The sequence below is a fragment of the Haplochromis burtoni genome, unplaced genomic scaffold (assembly GCF_018398535.1).
Source record: "Haplochromis burtoni strain Fernald_Lab_line unplaced genomic scaffold, NCSU_Asbu1 Contig_117, whole genome shotgun sequence".
In the NCBI taxonomy this organism is placed as follows: domain Eukaryota; kingdom Metazoa; phylum Chordata; class Actinopteri; order Cichliformes; family Cichlidae; genus Haplochromis; species Haplochromis burtoni.
Window position 1 is genome coordinate 1,574,152 of NW_024582478.1, and position 20,590 is coordinate 1,594,741.

A 20,590-nucleotide genomic window follows, 5' to 3' on the forward strand; every position below is an offset into this window, starting at 1 on the left:
TTGTTTTTTTAACACAGTCAAACTCCAGTTCTACTTGGAACATGACAACTAGAGGTTTGTGGGACATAAAAGGTAATTGAGCAGTGGTTGGTTGCATTTTACACTTGGTCAGGGCAAGACCGTGAGAGCATGACAGGGTCTCTGACGATGCCAGGGACTATGATGGACTGACGTTGAAAGTCACAGCCAACAAAGAGAGACACACGGGGATGAAGGGCTCGAGGGAGTTGAGATTGTCAGTGACACAATCCAAAACAGTGACAATGCCAACTGATCGCTGCTAATAGTGGAGACAGAGAGCATTACAGTGACACAGAGAGTGACAGCGACGGCAGAGAGCGAGAGTGACGCTGATGATACGGAGACAGATGGTGACAGCAACACAGAGACAAAGCCAGGCAGAGACAGATGCAACAGTCCCGTCGGTGTGAGCTGTGTGTCCTCGCTGCCACAGTACCAGACTGCAGTCGGCAGCTCAAACTACAGTTTGCTGTGTGCACAGTAGCTGATTTTTTAAGCATTTCCTTCAGATTACAATCTTCTAAAATGGTTATGTCGTCCAATGTCATCTTTGAACCGCAGCTGGTAATAGTCGTCCGTCTGTCCTGTTGGTCCACTGCTAGCTGGAGAGCCTCTCACACAGAACCTAGGACAGGCGGAGAGCTCGTTCATGAGCCGCTACGAGTGAGGCTGCAGAGTGGTGGCAACTTTTTGGCGAGCATCTGATTCATCAGCTGTTTGTCTCAAAGTATGGCAAAGAAGAAAAGCCTTTAAAATGTCCATATCTCCACCTAACAACAATACAAGGTACTGTGTTGTGTCTTTGGGAAACACAACAGTGATTATTAGAAACCGACCTGCCTGCACCCAGGTTTGACTAGAACAGCGTTACTTCAAAGTGAAAGGATTTGTGGGCATTAGCAGAAATGACTAATGCCTTGGACTCCTCTCTCGTGGTCTTTTTACAGGTGGTATCTAGTTTTCGTGCGACCTTTTTAAAGATTTGCTGAAATTTGAATTGCAGATGTGGCGCTGTGTTAATTCAGCTGCGTGTAAAAATTCAGTTTTCACTGTCTTTTTTTATGTGTTTGCTCCGAGGCGGCAACAGCTCTCAACCCTGCTGTGACATGAATAAGTTGGCAGCATTATTACCGTATCTGCAACTTTTGACAGCTTTTTCATGCTTTCCATCATTTTGATATCTTGTGATTCTTTTTCTTAAAAAGTCCTAATTTAACAACATCAGGAACAAAATGACATGTGCAGCCAAGTGCGACGCCTGAGCCCTGCAGAGGAAAACAGCACTGACAGCGAGACCTGCAAACGGCATGCACAGATGACACGTTGCGTAAACGCCCAAGGACTAAATTTGGAGACTTAGTGACAGAAAGCATGATTGTCCAGCGTGAGCACGACTTGGTCTTAAAGCTGTCTTTGTCTTCAAGGTCAGTTCACCACAGACTCAATGGGAAAGATGTACAGTCTTTAAAAACAAAGAGCCTTTATCAAAGCAGACAGTTAAACAGATAAAGACACGGTTAGATTTCCTGATGATCAATTTAACATTGCAGTCCTGTAACAGAGCCGCTTGCACTGACTGCATCAGCAGGATGAGCTGTGAGGCCCGTTGTTTACTGGGTGTACTGGAGCAGTCATGAGGAATATGAACATCAACAGTGCCTGGTACAGCACGGTCTGGATGTGCTCAGTCAAGCTCTAATGTCTAACGTCACCCTGCTGTCATGGGACAGACACACAGTGATGAAAGCAGACGAGGGCATTACTTTGTATTTATGTGCTTTGATAACGTCCTTTGATCAGTGATGAAAATAAGCTGTTGCCGTCCAAAAGTTCAGGCTCCGATCTTTTGAGCCGTAACCGTTTTCTTGTATTGCGTGCATGTTCGACAAATGTCAGAGCGTCTGCAGCTGTTATCATTTTCTCTGTCTTCCTAGGATCTCATCTTTTCCCGTCTCTCTCATTCTCTCCACAGTCATCTGCAACTTCCGAGGCTCAGTGACTCAGGGTTTGGCTCTGGAGGTGGGGGAGACTGTTCAGATCCTGGAGAAATGCGAAGGTAAGGCTTCTACCTGATTGATAGCTTCATGAGATGCTGCGGGGGCGGAAGTTTGATGCAGCAGTAATGTCATTGATCATCGTTACGACTGTAAGCATCAGTAAACATGGTAAATATCCCCCAGAGCGAGCATTTTCTTTGCATCTTGCTCTTCTGTTCAAAGGCGTTTGCATGCATATAGAATAGAAACGGTGAGAAGAGAAACAGTGCGTCTCCCAGCAGCACAGCAGCCAGCGCAGGAAGTCATAACTCTAATTTACAGTTATTTTCTGCAAAGATAAAACATGTATGTCATCACTCAGGTAGATATTACATAATAAGTTATCAATTTATGTCCTGTTCCCTGCAACAAAGTTGTACAATCTCATTCCATACACGACTGGTTTGACTGCTGTAACCTGTAGTAACGCTAAACGTACCTTTCCAGGTCCTTATGAAACACTCTGGCTCCAGCCGTCCACTCCAGTCCTCACCGTAACCATAACCCTGTCACGTTTTCCACAGTGATTCAGGATCAGAACATAAAACACATTTACATGTATAGATTCATCCCAACCTGCTTTCAAGCCTCAAAACGCGTAACACAGACGATTCATCAGTATGTTGTAGGGGTGGGGGAAAAAATCGATACTGTGTAGCATCGTGATATTTTGTTTGCTAATAATGTATCGATACAGGGACAGCAGAAATCGATATTTTGTTACAAAAAAGGTTTTTGTGCTCTGACTTCAGAGCACGTTGATCCTTTTTCTGAGCAAGAATCCTGACACTGTCCAAATGTGTTTAACTTTTTTTTGGCAGCAATAAACATGACAGTTTACTTATTTTAATTTAAGACATGTTTTATTTTAATTAAGTTTAAAACTTTTTTATTTAATGTAAAATTATATTTTGTTTTAATTTACTTTCAAATTCTTCAGTTGCTGAAGGGGCTGCATAGTTTTCATATTGCATAGTTCAGAATAGCTGTAATTGTACCAGATGGTTGCATTCAGTTAAGTTGGACTAGACTGTAATACAAACCGTTCAGTTTGTCAACAATAAAACTGAAATGAGAGAAAGACTGAGTGCGAGACTTTGATATTAGATAAAATGAATATTGATAAAGTTTACCTTCATGTACAGAATCTGAATATTGCAAAATATTTTTAAAAATTGCGATAATATCGTATCGTGAGTTAAGTATTGTGATAATATCGTATCGTGGGATGTATGGTGATTCCCACCTCTAGTATGTTGCTCGTTGGGATGAGAACGTGTTTTACGTTCTTGATGCTTGCATTGTCTGTACCATGTTCCCAGTATACTCTACATCCCTAAGCATGAGTCCATGCTGTTATAGTAATCAGTGTTATATGAACATAGCTACTAACAAGGGAATCATGCAAAAAACAAACTATTTAAAATCTTCTGGTTATGACAGCCAGTTCAGTTTGACTCGTTTTGTTTCTACTTCCAGCCAATAAAGATAACACATGAAATCATCTTCTACTAGATTATTGTGCAAAAGCGACAGTGTTTTATTTATTACCTAAAAAATGAAATAAAGAGGAAGAAAAGGTCAGATGTATGTGTGATGTGGACAAAGTTCTTCTTAGACAGATTTTTAGGGTTCTTATCAGGTAGCCAACCACGCCAGATTTCCAAGGCAAAGCCCGACATACAACATACAGACCTAGAAAAGCTCATTGATGCTCTCATTACTTCGAGATTGGACTATTGCAATTCTCTTTATCTAGGCCTCCAACTTTCCCTCATCCAACGCCTCCAACCAGTCCAAAATGCCGCAGCACGTCTTTTAAGCGGCACCAGAAGACACGATCATATCACACCTGTCTTAGCCAACCTTCACTGGCTCCCCGTCAAATCCTGTATCGTTTTAAAAATCCTTTTGTACACTTATAATTTTAAATAACTTGTCGCTCAGCTACTTAATCGACCTCCTTGACCTTTATATCCTCAAGAGAGCATTTAGATCCTCCAATCAATGGCTCTTAGTGCAACCAGTGTCCCGACGGAAGACTAGGGGGCATCGGGACGCGATTGCTGCACATAAACTTTGGAATAGCCTGCCGGTTGATATCCGTGTGTCGGAATCCATTCAATCCTTCAAATCATGTTTAAACCCACCTGTTTAAGCTAGCCTTCGAAACAAATTTGATTTTAACTTCTACCCGGTCCGCGCTTCTTACCTGTAACTATTCTGTATTTTCTTTGTTTTTCTATTGTTGTAATCCTGCAATGCGGCACTCGTGTGACGCACTTTGGTGTACCTTAGTCTTTCAAATGTGCTATAGAAATAAAACTGAAACTGTAGGCTGTTCAAAGCATTTCAAGCAGCTCACCACCGTTAAAGTTTTGAGAACAACTCCAAGTCTGTTCCAGTTATTGTCTTTATACCGAAGCATATCGATCATTCACTGCAACTGAACATCTTTAACAGTGTAAATAACCTTAGTGGGTGTTTGTGTTTAAGCTACTGTTTTCACTGGTACTTAACTAGAGAATGTAACCTAATTTGTAGGATTCAGAGCCCCCTCTCTCCATCTTATTTCCCTAAATTTTGTAAAAAACCACTGAAAGGAGTCCACGCCCTTCTAAATATTCTTCACGCGGCCCTCTTTTTAGTCCCTGTTATCTGAAAAGAGAACACTCTTGTCATTTTTCCCACTAGTTTTTGGTTAAAAAAGCAGCATTCAGAGCTGCAGTGGTGCAGTCTGCTGTTTGCTTCAGTGAATCACAGTCGGTCCATTTCCCTCCAGATTTTTATGAGGCCACCACACAGAAAAGCCTTCACGTTAATGCTGCGGCAGCAGCGGTGGCTGTGTCGCCACAAATGTGCACAGTAAAAACAAAGTGGCACTCATTGCTGCATTCATAGTTCCCTCAAATAATGAGTGTAAATAGCCTGTAATAGCCTCGTGCGGGCCTGGATGGGAGCCCAAGTTATTAGCTGCTGTTTCTCCCATTGTTATTTCTAGTTTGACTCACAGAAATTAACAACTCAAGCCAGGATGTGTGTGAAGCCAGAAAATGTTGTCTTTTGCAGATAATGAGTGAGTATGTGCTCCATTAGCCACAGCTGGGGAGGACGCTAGCATCGATCTAGTGCCAGGGGCTGATTAGGCTTCTCTTTACCCCGAGGGGAAGATGTCCAGAGGAGGAGAGAGGAATAGACAGAGAAGGAAATATTCTGTTGATGGGTTCACTTTGTGCCTTCCTCACCCGCCTTGTTGTGAGGAACTACAATCTGCACTTGCCTTCATTTTCCTCCCGCTTCCTCTGAACTCCAGCATCCTTCCTTTGCACTCCTCTGGTTTCTCTTACATACACTTCTCGTCTCTTGTCATCTATGCATATTGACCAGGCAGTCTCATATTCAAGGCTGAGCTAATTCCTCGGCATCCAATCGGCGTCTAATTTGATCGGGTTATGAAATGCAATCCTGCTGGCGAGGGACACGACTTATTATCCGAGCCCTTGTGGGAGAGACTGGCATCGCAGCTTCCCCTGTAGCACGCAGCGATTATCAGGGCAAACCAGGGCTAACTGTTGTCCAAGATCCCCGAGGAAATTTCAAGAACTCGCTCTGCAGCTTTGGTCATTAACTGAATGTGTAAATAGATTTGTAGAAAATACCCTCTAAACAAAGGGCTGCTACAGCAGGACCACATTTATTAGAAGATGCACTAGTCTAACGTTTAGAGCGACAAACACAAAAGAACAGTTATTTATTATTTATCAGTTAATATCTTCATTTTTTATTGAGGTCAAAGTCCAGAAGTGATCCATCATTGCTAATTCTGCTGCTGCAGGAGGACCCGAGGTCTCGGTTAAAATTGGCTTCATCACAGGAACCCCCCCCCCAGACAGAAACTCAGGGGATGTATTGACAAAGCCATGAAAGTGGCAGCCGAACTGTTGGAGTCCAATCCTCCAAGTCCACTCCACAGGTTACAGTCACGGCACTTAAGAAAGCATTAGAGTTCGATTAGAGGGCCAGCAGCCATTTCAGGTATGTGATTTTATTCTCAATACTGTCAGCGCTGCTGAAGCGCCCATAGTCAGCTGAGTGCTAATTATGTTGGAGAGGCTCTTCAGCTGTAAGATTTCTCTTTTTTTGAAGCAAACTTCTGGAAGTGTGCAGAGAGCAGCTGTCAGCAAATAGCAGCTAAGCATGAAGATAACCTGATGTTATAATGTGACACTCGTTTGAAGACGAGTCATTCTGTGTGTAAAATGTGGTGGTTAAAAAGTCCAAATCTAGCAAAGCAGGGTTTTACCAGATTTGATTAGCTGGAGGGAAGCTCAGCTTTGATTGGTTATTATGTCAGTGGTTGTATCTGACCTCGCCTATCAGAGCAGTTAGAGGCAAACTAAACGTTAGGAAACACAGTCAATGAACAAAAAGTCATTCGCCATGAGAAAATATCCACATTGTGATTCATACATCAAAATATGGCAGTTTTATTCTCTCTCTCAATGTCACTGCTGTGAGGCTGCAGTAAATCCCTTCAGGCTGAACACTTAGGTTTAGTCTCAACACTCCACTGAGGTGGCAGGAAAACCATCAAAGGAACCCAAATACAAAAAGACAGAGTAAACAACAACAGACAGCGCGAGGAAGATCGAGGAAGAAAAACCCAAACTAAACCCAAACACCGGTGAGAGCGAACTCAACCAAGGTAAGTAGGGCAAGGAAAGGAAAAAAGGCAGCAGTTTGCCACATTTGAAACGAACCTTCAAAATAAAAGAGGATGTAAAGATGGTGAAAGCATAAACTCGCAGAGACACACAGCGAGACACAGATAGGCGTGGCATCAGGATGTAACAGGGGACAGGCGGGCAGGCTGTGGGGCGACCCTAAGCGACCTGGTTTAAAGAGCTGGAGCAGCCTAAGACAAAGACAGGGCTCAACACAAGGGGGGGCTTCTTTCACTTCTCTAAAGGCCAACACCACAGCCTTAGAAAGCCCCCTCCAGAGTGACCACTGGTGTCATTGTAAATACACTGAGGTGGTGACAGTCTGCATGGGTGAGCCAGGCAAGCATTAATAGATGTATATTTAAAAAAACAAAGCACGTTTTTTGTAGGAAACTTTAAAAATGACCTGATTTCCACTGGTTATGCAGCACCCATCAGATGGTTGAGCATTTAAATGGAAAAATGGAAGGGTGTGTAAATCTAGACAAAGTTTTTTGTTGCCAATAAGTCCAACACAATAACTTATAAACACAAAGTATTAAAACAGCCTTACAAAGACACGGTTCTTCCTGTTAAAAGGGAGTTTTTCCTTCCCACTGTCACCAAAGTGCTGCTCATAGGGGCTCATATGATTGTTGGGTTTTCTCTGTATGTATTATTGTAGGGTCGACCTTACAGCATAAAGCACCTTGAGGTGATGGTTGTTGTGATTTGGCGCTATATAAATGAAACTGAATCAAATGTTAGAAGCACAGAAGAGCAGCCGTGCTGCTGCAGAAGCTCGAATCACCTCTAACGTTTGGATGCTGTTTTCAGAGCTTTTTCGAAATGCGGACTCATGACAGGGATGCTGTGGATCCTTTAAAAGTCCAAAATAAATGATCTTACATAAGGATCCAGACAGCAACTACCGTCCCCGGCTACAGAAAAGACAGTGGAGTTGGAGTAGAGATGAACAACCGTCACAGCAACGAGTGACTTTAGACATAAATGTTCATAGAAAAGGTGAAAAGTGACTTTTTTAAAGACCTTTAAAAATATGAGTACTGTAACTGTAACCATATATAACAAAAATATTAAGATGGGCAGGGTGATGGGTGACCACAGACACAACCACACAAATAATGAAACAAGCTCCGAGTCGTTTGATTTGATTCAGAATTTCAAGTTTTACTCTTTTTACTACTTGATTTTGCTCGTACTAAATTGCTTTCATAAAATTTACTGCAATTAAAGTCAAAATCGTGGACGTTCACCGTGGTCTTTCCTTGGAGCCTGCCCAGAATCAACAAGTGCCACGATTAGTAGCAGAACTACAGGTGGAGCTGATAAGATTTGATCTGCAAGGCTATTAAGGTTACTTTTTATCAGGGTTAGCAGGAAAGACACCTGTAAGATTTAGAGGTAGTACGTACTGGGCGAGTCACCTTATCTACATCGGCTCCAGAACCGTGCATTATCTATGGATCAGGGATTAGGACTTTTTTATTATCAGAGAACTGAAATCAACTTCCTGGTTTTGTGGGGCTACCAATCGACACCATCCATTGCAACGGAAGATCATTCTCCTATCGATTTACAGAAGGTTTGTGGAAACCTGAATTTCTCTGTGGACGCTGATCTCCAACTCAAAAAGCCTGATCGGTGCAAAGAACTGCGTAATCACAGAACAGCTTCAGGTCTCCAGATCTAGCGGCTAACAGAACAGACATCACGTTTCAGCCACTTCTCTGCTTCTTTTCAGCGAGTTTTTCCTGGGTGGTGTTATGAAATCAGTTTTACCCCGGTCCTTTTTATTCCTCGAGCATCCAGAGATGGCACCGGACTCAGTAGTCATTTTCACAAAACCTTTATTCATCTTTATTCATCTTCATTTAAGCATGCACTTCTAGAAGGGAAGACGAGGCCGGTGTCCCTCTCTAAATCTTCACCCCTTTGTTAGTTACAGCCAGCTTTACAGAGGCGTCCCCATCATAAAACCCCCCACGGTGTGCTGCAAACTCTGTCTGTGTCTATGTGCACGAGCACATGAATGCCTACATGTGCGCGTTCCCGCGTGTCTATGTGAGTGCTCGTGTGTGACTGTGTACGCATACCTGTGTGTATGTGTGAGTGCACATGAGTGAGTGTGCGTGTGGATGTGTGTGCGTGACAGTTTTAAAACACTGTGGGTGTAGGTGACTCCCTAGGTCATAAAACCCCTCTCCCTTCCAGACCACAGTTATCCAGTTACAAATGTTGAGACCCCCACCCAAACATCCTCTGGGGAATTTCCACTCAGTGGGGGAGGTCTCCTACAATCTACTCCTAAGTTCACAACACAATGAGCCCTTTATTATATTAAGGGCAGTATCAGTGTCTCTGCAATAGGTCTACATTCTATGATAACACATTTCTAAACTCTAAAATAAGCTAAACATTCTACAGTGGGATAGCGCCAGTGTTGTATAAACTGGTGGCTCAGCTGCAGCTCGCACTTCTATTGGATGCCTGTCAAACTTACAAAGAAAAACAGCCTCATGGCTGCTATTACTGCATCAACAAGCAACTTCTTTTTCATTAACTACCTTGAGGTGTGCTCTACAGGGTTACAGCAGCATTTAACACTCATATTTGACTGATTTTGTAGCTGGACGGAAACCTGCATCCACCGCGTAATGCAGTTTTGATAATGAGCGCAGACTGAACATGCATTAACTCGACAAAAGTGTTTTACAGGGAATTTTATTGGTAATTATTTTGGTAACGATGCAAAATGATTATTTTAATGACCACTTTGTGAGCTGTTTAGATGCAGGAGGCGAGACGATTGCTCTTCTTCAGAGTATGCTGTAATTTCAAATGACTGTATATGCACCTGCGTGTGCACCCATGTGCCACAGATAAACACCGGCTCTGTAGACGCTGTTTCCACCGCTATAATTCATCCAAATGTTTCCCCTTGTCACCCAAACCTCTTTCTTATCCCCTACAGATGAGGTAAATCTACTCTCTGTCTGTCACACACACACACACACACACACACACACACACACACACACACACTACGTCAGGTCTTACGAATGGGCCGAGGCGCTGCTGGCCCAGCCCATGACTGATTACCATATAGATGAGAGGTTGGGGAGTAAACACAGCCGTCATAACGAGGGTGATAAATGAATCTTGATTGGTTATTAATTACTCAGCCAATTAAGCCCTCCTCCATATTCAGATCAGATGATGGGAAGCTGCAGAGAAATGGATCTCATGATTTTACAAGGAGATGTGATGAAAGTTAAAGGTCTGATGTGCTGGACAGCACTGGAACATTTCCCTGAGTATTTAGTAAATGCGTGCTGATGTTTCACTGCGAGGGTTTCATGATGAGTTCTGTTATTTCGTAGTCTTACAGGAAATTTCTCCTTTATTTTCTGAACTGTTGTTGAAAGTGTTTGTCTCGGAGACATGCTGGCGATTCAGGTGACGTCTGCTCTGATAAATGCACAAGGAATTGCCTTCCTAGCTGTGTGCATTTGGTAGTCTAAGAAGGTCAAAGTAATAATTTGCATCATTTTGATGTAAATAAATGCTTCTTTTGGTTCACTCTGTCACTGACAGACAGTCGCCACCCAACCCTCACATTTCCAACGGCCAGAGGCACAATCATTTTTATTTCCACTTGGCTGGAGACAAATGATGTCCCCACTGACTAAGAGGATGTCTGGGTGCTTCTCCTGCACATATTTAGTCCCTGGATACCAGCAATTTTAAGCTGTCAAGATTTTACTCCAAGTCGAGTCAACTTTCATGGCAGCTTTCTGCTCCGCAGAAGCATCTGATGAATGTCCGTCCATGTGGAAAGAACGGCGGTGTGCTCTGAGCCCTGAAGAAGAAAGGGGTCCATCACTGTCACGCACGCGGGCATGTACTGTCCTGTAGGTCATACAGTGGTAAGAGAAGAAGTGTTGAACCGGTCTCTGAACCAGATCACGGACAGAAATAGACCGAACTCTCTACTTCAAACACCTGAGCGAGCACCAGCCTCCCGTGCAGAAAAAACATAGTCACATAATGCTGTCTTCAAAAGTGAGACAGTCCCAGGACACTCGTGTTAAAATTTCATGATTGAAGTACTCGAAAAAAGGTTTTTAAAAAGGTCCCCAAAACGTTCAGTGTGAGAAACGTTTCGTCACTCATCCAGGTGACTTTGCATAATGACTCAAACTAGCACCGCTGAAGGTAAATGGCTGGGAGGTCAGCTACTTGATCATGAACGTTTCCCCCACTGAAAACGCTGCGTCCAGATGAACAGAATCAACTTTTGTGGATTTACTTTCCTGGATTATTGAGCGTGCATCAAGACCTTTTACAAAAGTTGTTTTTAAATAACGCGGAGCCTACAATTAAATGCTGTCCTGCACATGTTCTCAGTCCCAAAGCGTAACATTTTACACTAGGTGACAAATCGTCAGCATATTACGTTTCCGGCTACCCACCACGTTCCTAAATGACGACCTCGGAAAAATGAGGAAATATGAGAACCGTCTGGACTCAAGCTACACATGTTCACTCTTTTCCTTCAAATCGCTTAGAAACACGCTATTTAACGTCATTAAAGTCCTGGTTAAGGTCAGGAATAAGGTTATGGTCAGGCCTACGGATAAGGTTAGGTTTAGGGCTACAATACAGGGCTGGAACGTCTATTACCGCGGGAGCGTCATTCCACTGGATTTCATTCATAACCCGGTGTGTACCATAACAACGCGGAAGGTCTCCTTCCGTGCTCCTCAGGAACGCTGCGGGACGTGACAAAACGTCACCCTGTTACGCCTCGGGAGTGAGAACGGGCTGCACATGAGATCTCATCCTGTACCAAATCTCCCCTTGTGGGACAATTAAAGGATTATTCTATTCTATTCTATTCTATTCTATTCTATTCTGTACATGAGATCTCATCCTGTACTTGGGATCTCGATTCTCCACATTAGATTTCCATCCAGTACAGCAGCGAAAGCCTTTTGCACCAAATCGCCCGGCCAGCATTTGCATTTTGCAGACAAAAAGGCTGAAATGACAGAGATACTGTATGGTTCTGATGTTATCATAGGGTGCATCACTTTGCAGTGGAATTTTTATTTTAGAAGTTAAGATCCGAGCACATTCACACAGGCTTAAGTTCATGGACGACATCAACAGTTAGCACGAATGACTCGAGGCCTTCAGGGGTAAAACTCATTCAGTGTGAACAGGTTTTGCGTGTATAATAGATTCAGCAGATATTCGACTTTATTGTCAGAACTTTCAAGTTCTCATAAAAGTCCTTTCAAAGACTCAGCACACACATCCACACACACACAGCTGAGCGCAGTGAACCACATCTGTCCTTCACAGCAGTCTGTCTGTCAGAGTCTCTGACTGACTGTCAGGAACCTTCAGAAGCATCAGCTGACGTGTGGACACATCAGCTGACGTGTGGACACATCAGCTGACGTGTGGACACATCAGCTGAAGACCTTCAGTCTGCACATTTGTGTCTGTGGCTACTGTTCTTTTTAAAGCAACCTGTCACTAAATCAAAATGTTCTGAACAGAAATCTGTGGAAAGATTTTTTCCCCCAAAAAGCCAATCATGTTGTTACGTTTGTAGTACAGAGGTTTAAATGTGCTGCAGGTAGACCTGTATTCTCTATGTGCTGCATGGCCTTTCCTCTTGATGATCATACCGACACTCTGTACTGAACCATGAATGAAGCCATGGGACAGAATAACTTCGGGTACGGGAGGTTTGGGGGATTTTTTTGTGGTAAAGTTTTTCACGTATTTCTCAGTTATTTTGTAACTGGTTATGCTGGCCATGCAGTTAATGCCCCAGTACCAGTAAAGTTAATGTTATGGCTCTCTATGTGATGATGGCCCACAGGTACTGCCAAGATGGCAGCTGAATAACAAACCTGACTTTTGACTGAATGAGGACTTGAGATTTGCACGATCATTTTCCATCCATACTAAACCTGCAGAGTCAAACTACAAGTTTGATTCTTGCTTTTCTTAAAATGTGCATTAACTGGAGGCCAATCTCTTTTATTGTTTTTGTGTGAAACGTTTGGATGTGTATGGGCGAATAGACCCACGTTATGGGCAATAACTACATATTGCTACTATGTAATAAGTTCGTATCAAACCATGTGTGTTATGCTGTAGTGCTGAGAACCACAGTTTTACCATTACCTTCATTTTTTAGTTAGCTGTATATTTCCATTAAAACAGCTCCTGTAAGACAGAATTTCTTGAACAAAGATCTCTGTGTTGGAAAATGCTGAAGTCAAAGTCACTGCACGTTCCCTCCGGCTGCTGAGTCATGGCCACTTTTCACTCTTCACGATCTCCGTGTTTGTTCATCAGTCTTAGTCACTGCTGTTTGTGTTTTCTTTCAGGATGGTACCGAGGGTTCTCGACGAGGAAGCCAAATGTCAAGGTGAGCCAGGCTGACAGCTTTGGTTGTTCAAAGCTTTTCTCTCAGACCAACTTTTGCTCCTGATTTATTTATTTCTATTTATTTGATCAATGCTGAGAAAATTGCTGTTTATTTAGCTGCTGTCTGTAACTGCATGTGACGCAAACTTATGCAAATAAATACCAGATACATTTTTTCTGTTCATTTCTCCTTTTCAACATTTACTTTTCAGAATTTAAACTTCACTCTGGTAGATCGTGTTAGACACTCTGAAGATATATACTGATGAAGCTACTGTAACAAAATGCATAATTGATGAGAGTAGAGAGGTGAAATTATGGGAAACAAAGAGGTAAAAGTCGTGAGATGCTTTTGTGGTTGGCACAGCTGCTGGTAATGTATTGAACTCACGTCTCACTCTCACCAGAACTCATATAGTGTAACGTGGAGATGAAGCCAGCTGCAGAGGTGTGCAGCTGGATAGCGAATGAGCGACTTCTAACTTTCCACAAGTACTCATTTATTTTAAATATCAAAAAAATAAAAGTGCCAGCTCTACTACACGTTACTTGAGAGCACACAGTCTGCGTACATAGGGAAGAATCCATTACAGAGACGCTACACAGTGAAGAAGAACAAAACGGGCGTGACCTACCAGTCACGAGTCAAGAGACGCCACCATGTGGTGCTACACTGCATTGCAACAGCAACTGTTATAATAGCCTACACTTGGGTGGGCTGCATAAGTTTTTAAATATCTGATTAAATACACTTGGCTACTCGTTTCTTTTCTTAAACATTAAACTATGGAGCCAGATGCACAAAGCCATCTGTAGTAGATCTGCTAGTAGACTGAACCGTCTCTTACTTTGAAATTTCTGACAGTGCTAACTCCGCCTCTCCAGAAATCTGAGGCATGTTCTTATTCTACCAAGAACTTTTGTTTGCTGATCGCGATGGCATCAATCTCTGCTTCTGTCAGGCTTTCCATACAAACCTAATCTAACAACAAACATCTGTTTCACAAAGACTGACTTTGAGCAGCACTTACTATTAGACATGTTTTTCTTTTGAAACACATTTGATTGAAGGGTTGTGTCTCATCCTTGGCTGCTGTACTCAGATGTTTAATCTCTAACCTTTGCTCTGACAGAGTGCTACTCTGGCTCTACTTTAAATTATCCTGCTAAAGGTTGCTAATATAACAGCTAGCTGCTGGCTGGACAGACCTTTGCTCATCTGTAGTACCTTCCTGCACTGAGAATATAAAGCCAACATGGCTACGGGACATTTTTTTAGCTGAAACTTGTAACACCTGGTAGTTGGTTCAGAGTGTGGTTGGATCACATTCACACCATAAATGAAGCGCCTCCTCCAGAGGGTCCCGGTGCAGTCCTTTGGGTCTCCCCCGATTACTGTGTTCATATCTGCACACATCAACCACACCGAGGGGGAAAATGGACCAGAGTTCAATTTAAACGGACTAAACACTGCAGGTGGGAAAACACCCATACTACTTAGTTTAAGTTTCTTTGTGGTAACTTTTAGGTTTCTTCAAATTTTTTGAAAACAAAAATCTAAACTGCTGGCAGGCATTCTTTGAAACTAGGACAAAGATTGTGTGTCAATATTTTGTCCTATCAATACAAAGTGTTTCTTTCTGATCCAGCATCACATTACAGGAATGTGTTCGTTGCAGCCAGACTCCACAGAGACAGCGTTTTATCAGAACATGTATGAAGACCGTGACAGCATGCTGTACGGGGGATTTCACCGCACGTCTGCAGAGAAAGTGATTCAGTGTTTTCACCCATTCATCTCACAAATATCTGACAGAGCAAACTCACCTAATTGACCCTGCTGCCCACACAAGAAGCCTTACAGCTTAAGCTTTATTTGTGCCATTCACTGGTATATACAACTCAAAGCATGCTGTTCCACTTTAAGTCTGTTTACTCGCCTCTCGAGCACTTCTGTAACACGACTGACCTGCAGCCATGTTCGAAACTCTGAGGAACACCAGAGCTGCTGCTGCTGCTCCAGCTAAAGGCTGTGCTAAGACTCAAGGCAACCACAGACAGATAAACCACACCTGAAAAGCTCTCCTCCTAACAGGTTTGTTTGTCAGAGAGAAGAAGTCACAAACAACTAAGGATCTGGCTGAGATTAAGAAAAACATTTACCCGCATAGATCATTGGGAAAAAAAATGTCAGTTTCCAAGTGAGAATAAAGATTTGGCTCTGGAGCGATGGATAAAGGTCAGGAGGTCTGAGTCCAGACTGACCCTGTAGCTGCATCAGCCAAGAAGAGAGCTAGATGAAGTGATGCACCCATCATGCCCAGTTAGTGTCCGTTGTACAAGCCTGTGTGAGTGTTATGATGTGAGGTTGCTTCAGTTGGTCAAGTCCAGGTTCAGGATATCAGCCGACCACCTAAATGTACTCAGTTACAGCATTTTCTGCTGAACCCCTGAGAATCTGTGGATGTGTTAGTGAAGACTTTTCATCGCGGTCAAACTGTCACATCTGTAAAATTTAACAAAGTTCTGGACAGAAACGAATGTTATGACCTTCTATGAGCTTGTTACATTATTACATTTATGCCAAATGCTTAATGTCATCAAAGCTAAAGGCAGTCCAGTGAAGCGTGTGTGTGTGTGTGTGTGTGTGTGTGTGTGTGTGTGTGTGCGTCTTTGCTGTTTTTCACGGCTGGCTTTTTACTGCAACGTAACATTTTGAAGAGCAAGAATTGTTTTCTACCAGAACAAAACATGATTTTGTTCTGATAGAGCCACAGATTTATTTTATCTTCCAGAAAAACGTCATCAGTTCCTGTAACATTCAGTCAGTGCTTGTTGCTGGCTCATGTTGAACGAGCAGCTTTCAATATAATGCTGCGTTCATGCTGTTACCTGAGAGCTTTGTGAGGTAATTTCTCTGCAAAATGAACGTGAGTCCGTAGAGATTATGTTTCATATGTATCTTTTTGAGGATATCTGTTTAAAAATAAAAACAGAATGCAAAGATTTGCAAATCTCCTAAACCTTTAATTTATTCACACAGCACACAGTGGTGGAGTTCTGGGAGAGCGATGCTGTCCCAAAATGATCTGCTCCACACTCCAGGTTTGTCCCAGTCACACAAAAAGAAATTGGGAGACAGTTTTTTTTGTTTTTTTACAAAGGTAAAACTCATATGTCAGCTTTTTATTATATTTTGTGGAATGAATTGAGCAGAGTGTTGACTGTTTAATCTAACAGATTTTACTGGAGCTGCTTCCCTGAGCCTGTGATTCACACCAAGAGCTTTGTTTCCATCGCTCTCCCTCTTTAAAATCACCACGTCTGGCTCACACGCTAACAGGCTTGTAGCTTTTTAGCCGGTTGTGTGTTTGGTCCTGGTCTGTCCATTTCCCCTCCTGTTTCATTCTCGGTCCATAAGAGGCTTTACTGTTTATCTGCTGCCTGCTCTGTGCTGCAGATAGGTGGCATGAAAGAGATCAGCTATTGCTTTGTTCTTTATTTTGTCTTAATGATGAGGCGGTGCCAGAAATAAAACAAGCCGACCTTCAGTTTGGATTTCAGGTGGAGTTGAATGTCTCAGGAGGGAACTGTGAAAAACAAATCCCACATTTAGTGTCTGCTCTCTGTGTCGTTCAGTAATTTCTTGATACGACCTTATTTCTTGTAATACCTCTGGCTGTGTTGTAATGCAGTAATGCACTGAGCAGCGATTTGTCACTTCTAAAATGTAAAGGTGATTTTCACTGAATATCTCATCATGGGGAGTTTGACTTCTGCTACCTGAACCAATACTAATGAACTTAAAACTGATGAGTTTAGATTCATTTAAATATTAAAAAATAGTCTGATTTTTTTAAAACATATTCGTTTCACTTTATTTGACTTTCCCACCTCTGTCACAGTACTCGAGTTTCTCTTGCAGAAGAAAAGTTGATCTCTGTGATTTAATAACTGGTTAAACTGCACACAGATTTTTTCCTGCATTCCTCTTTTTATCTCTTCAGGTGCGCCGCAGTTAATCGAGCTGCTGTTTGTGTGAGAGGATGGGAAACTGAAATAAAGTACACTCTCTACCAGCATCACAGCTTTCGTATACACCAGGATGCAATTGTTCTCAGCCAAGGTTGAAATGCGATGAGCTGCATTTTCCAACAAATATGAGTCACTGAGGCTCGTTGTTTTCATAACTGCAATTCAGTCAGACAACTCATGTTTGAAATGACTTATTACTGTAGCAGAGTACGTTTGCTTTGGCATCTATAAGCTCTCAGCCTATCACATCCTACAAACACGTCGTATAGAAAGTCGGGAGTGATGAGTAAATAATCCTGTACAGGTGGATGTTGGGATGGTGGAGGGAATGAAACGGCAGCAGCAGCACTCAATTGGTGGGGGGGTGGGGGGGGGAGCGGAAACGAGAGACAGAGAGAGAGAGAGAGAGAGAGAGAGCAGCAGTGCAGCTCGAGCTGACTGCAGTCTGCAGCTCCTGAGTTTTGCTTCATTTCAATAACATCCATTTCTTTTTCTTGTGTGACTCACTGGTGACATGAAGCTTGCTAAATAGTGGTAAATGTGATGTTTTAGATATTGGGAAAATATCTTCAAAGTATTTTACAGAGAAACTTCACTGAACTCATCAGAATGAACATTTTAGGAGCATTGACGCTAATGAGTCATTTCACTCATTCTTACTATTGATAAGCAGAGATAAGTGAGATTTCCATGAGAGCGTGTCATAAGTTAACAGTTATGTTATATCTATATAATCCTTCCTTACGGCAGACCAGTCTAGAGTGGGCCGTTGTGTGGTGCTTGATATACGACCGGGCACTGCGCTGTATTTCTGTGATGTCAGTCCCATGATGCTCCCCAGCAGCTGATAAATGAAGCAGAAGGACCGTTCTTCTCTCTGCTGCAGATCTGGCTGTTAAACCACAGAGTGAGGTTTTAAAATCTCAGGTTTTCTTCACAGTGACTGTGTCGCAGTGCTCCGAGGATCCTATCGGTTTGTGGTTCCCCTTAAATAAGTCATACGTAGGGTAAGTTTTAAAAAGCTGTTCTTTAAAAAGCACCTCAGGTGCACATTAAATGTTATGGTTGAATCTGTGAAATAAGCCAGAGTGCCAGTAAAAATCAGGTCTTGTTGAGAGGTCGCATCTCCAGGGAAGCTTTGCCTTGACTTGCCGAGGACCAGTTTGGCTGTGGGCGATGCACCACCATTCAAATCTGTGGGTTGCAGCAAGGGCAATGGGATTCAGCACAGCAGGCATAATAAGAAAGAAAAAGTTGAAGCTCAGGCTTCCTCATGCAAATGTCAGTGATCTAGGAGGCCTGCAGTAGAGCGCTGCTTATCAAAGACAGCTCGTCTCCAACCTGCATCTTTACACCGACTCTTAGTTTGGCTGCCACTGAAGCCAGGAAGAGCAAAATGGAATAAAACAGACGTGTCAGGATCCAGAACCCTGTTCTTTTAAATATTTGTTCATGTTTTTACTCAAACTCTGATGAATCGGAAGCTCCTGTAACAGTATTTGATTTGACCCGTCATTCATAGCTAATCTGCAGACATGGTAGGTTAGCTGAACGGCTAACAGATTAGCTGCTTTGCAGCCCACCTCCACCACAGCTCCTTCCTTTCTTGCTGGGCGTAGTCGTAGCTGATGGCTGCTCCATCCTGCACGGGGCCCATGCTGCTGCTTTCCCACAACAGAACCAAACTACCAGATGTTTCTGTTAACTGACGTGTGAATGCACTGCTAATGTTAAACAGCAGACACACTGCAGATGCATACGTTTGCCGTGTATGCATGTTTTTCAGTTATCAGACATCCAAAATGCTGCAGCAGACCACTCACAGCCTCACGCACATATTTGTTTATTACTTGCAACTAAACTGAGTGAAACGTGTAATATTCAGCGGCGCTGCCTTTAGCATGTTTGCAGCTTTTGTAGTGTACAGACTCCTTCAGTCAGTCAGAGTAGAAATGGGTGTCATGCTTAGTTAAACCTGAACCTCTGGCCTCTGGTTATGTCATCCTTGTGGTAGAAGAGTAGGTAGCTGGAGAAGAAGAAGTGATGGCACATTTGAGCAAACACTAGAAGTGAGAGAAAACATCCAGAGACAGCCTGTGGGCAGTCTAAGCAAGAAAGTTGGATTTTATATAACCTCAGTGTGGACAACTCCACACACATAAGTTAAAGATGATGGCTGTGCTGCGATTTAAGAGTAATTCGCTTTTTCTTACTTTTCTCTCTCACACACTGCTTCTGTCTGAGTGCAGCAGCTCAGACAGAAGCAGTGAAGAGCAAGGCCTCCCACTGTGATGCAGTAGTGTCCAGAGATTGTTCTGGGTGTGGAAACAAATAAAAAGTTATTAAATGTGAGGAAGTTGCTGCAATGGCAACATTAGATGAACTGAAGCCTGATGGTCACTGCTGTGAGTCTGAGCGATGTCAGACACAGTGATTGTATCAAAACAATAAAACCCATCAACTACGAAGTATTTGAATATTTCTGTACGCGTCTACTGAGAAACAGAAGCAGTTACAACGTTGCAGTCGTTGCCATCTGAGGTGCCGATTAGTCTGACTAAAAAACTGTCCGATGCACCTGAACAAGCCCCGCCCTTCAACCCAAAGCATCCACTCCCACCATCCCACTGCCAGACACTACAGATGGGTTTACACATTTTTGGGTGACACAATACTGACTTACACTGGAATTTGGTTGATAGTTTGTCTGCTCTGATTGTAGTTAAACGCTACCAGTAGTAAAAGCTTTGGTTGTGTTAACAGTGTATGGAAAGTGTGTGGAAATTCATTATGTGTGAGTTTAGTGCAAATCTGTGTGACACGAGCTCAAAGAGCCAACGTGTGATTGAGCCCACTCGCGTGCTTTCCCATCTTTGCGTGCCTTGTTGTGCTGTGTGATGGTTTCTGTGTGTGTGCACCGCCTCGTGTGTTTTCGCTCTCTCTCTCCCAGCAGAGAGGCATCAGCCCAATCCTGTTAGTTCCACTCTAATCACCTGGTTTCTCCACAATGGGCTTGCTGGTTGAAACGAATCGCTGTGTCTCCCGGAGGAAATGCCTTCCTGCTCAGAGTCTGCTCTAATCCAGCTGCACTGTAAAAACTTCACATGCTGAGGTTCATCAGCGTTCAGATTACCGCAGCCGTCGGGGCCACAGAGAGGGCAGCTCGCACTCAGTGAAAGCAGCGTTTCTCAAAGCTCTGATCCGAGAGCTGCTGTGGATCGCTCTTTGTAAAAAATGTCTGATTTTCTTTTATTTGTTGGCAACAGAGAAGGGCAGTAACGTGTTACTTGTAACGCATTACTGTAATCTGATTACTTTTTT

General features: G+C 42.9%; 1 protein-coding gene across 6 annotated transcripts in view; it reads left to right on the plus strand.

Annotated features, from left to right (window-relative positions):
- The window catches only part of LOC102311077 (dedicator of cytokinesis protein 3), a 248,746-nt gene that overhangs the window by 83,716 nt on the left and 144,440 nt on the right, over nt 1-20,590 (plus strand). For all 6 annotated transcript variants that reach the window (XM_014335696.2, XM_042223672.1, XM_042223671.1 and 3 more), the window contains exons 2-3: nt 1,994-2,077; nt 13,195-13,235. In XM_014335696.2, the coding sequence (XP_014191182.1) occupies nt 1,994-2,077; nt 13,195-13,235 (125 nt within the window). The remainder of the gene's footprint in view (nt 1-1,993; nt 2,078-13,194; nt 13,236-20,590) is intronic.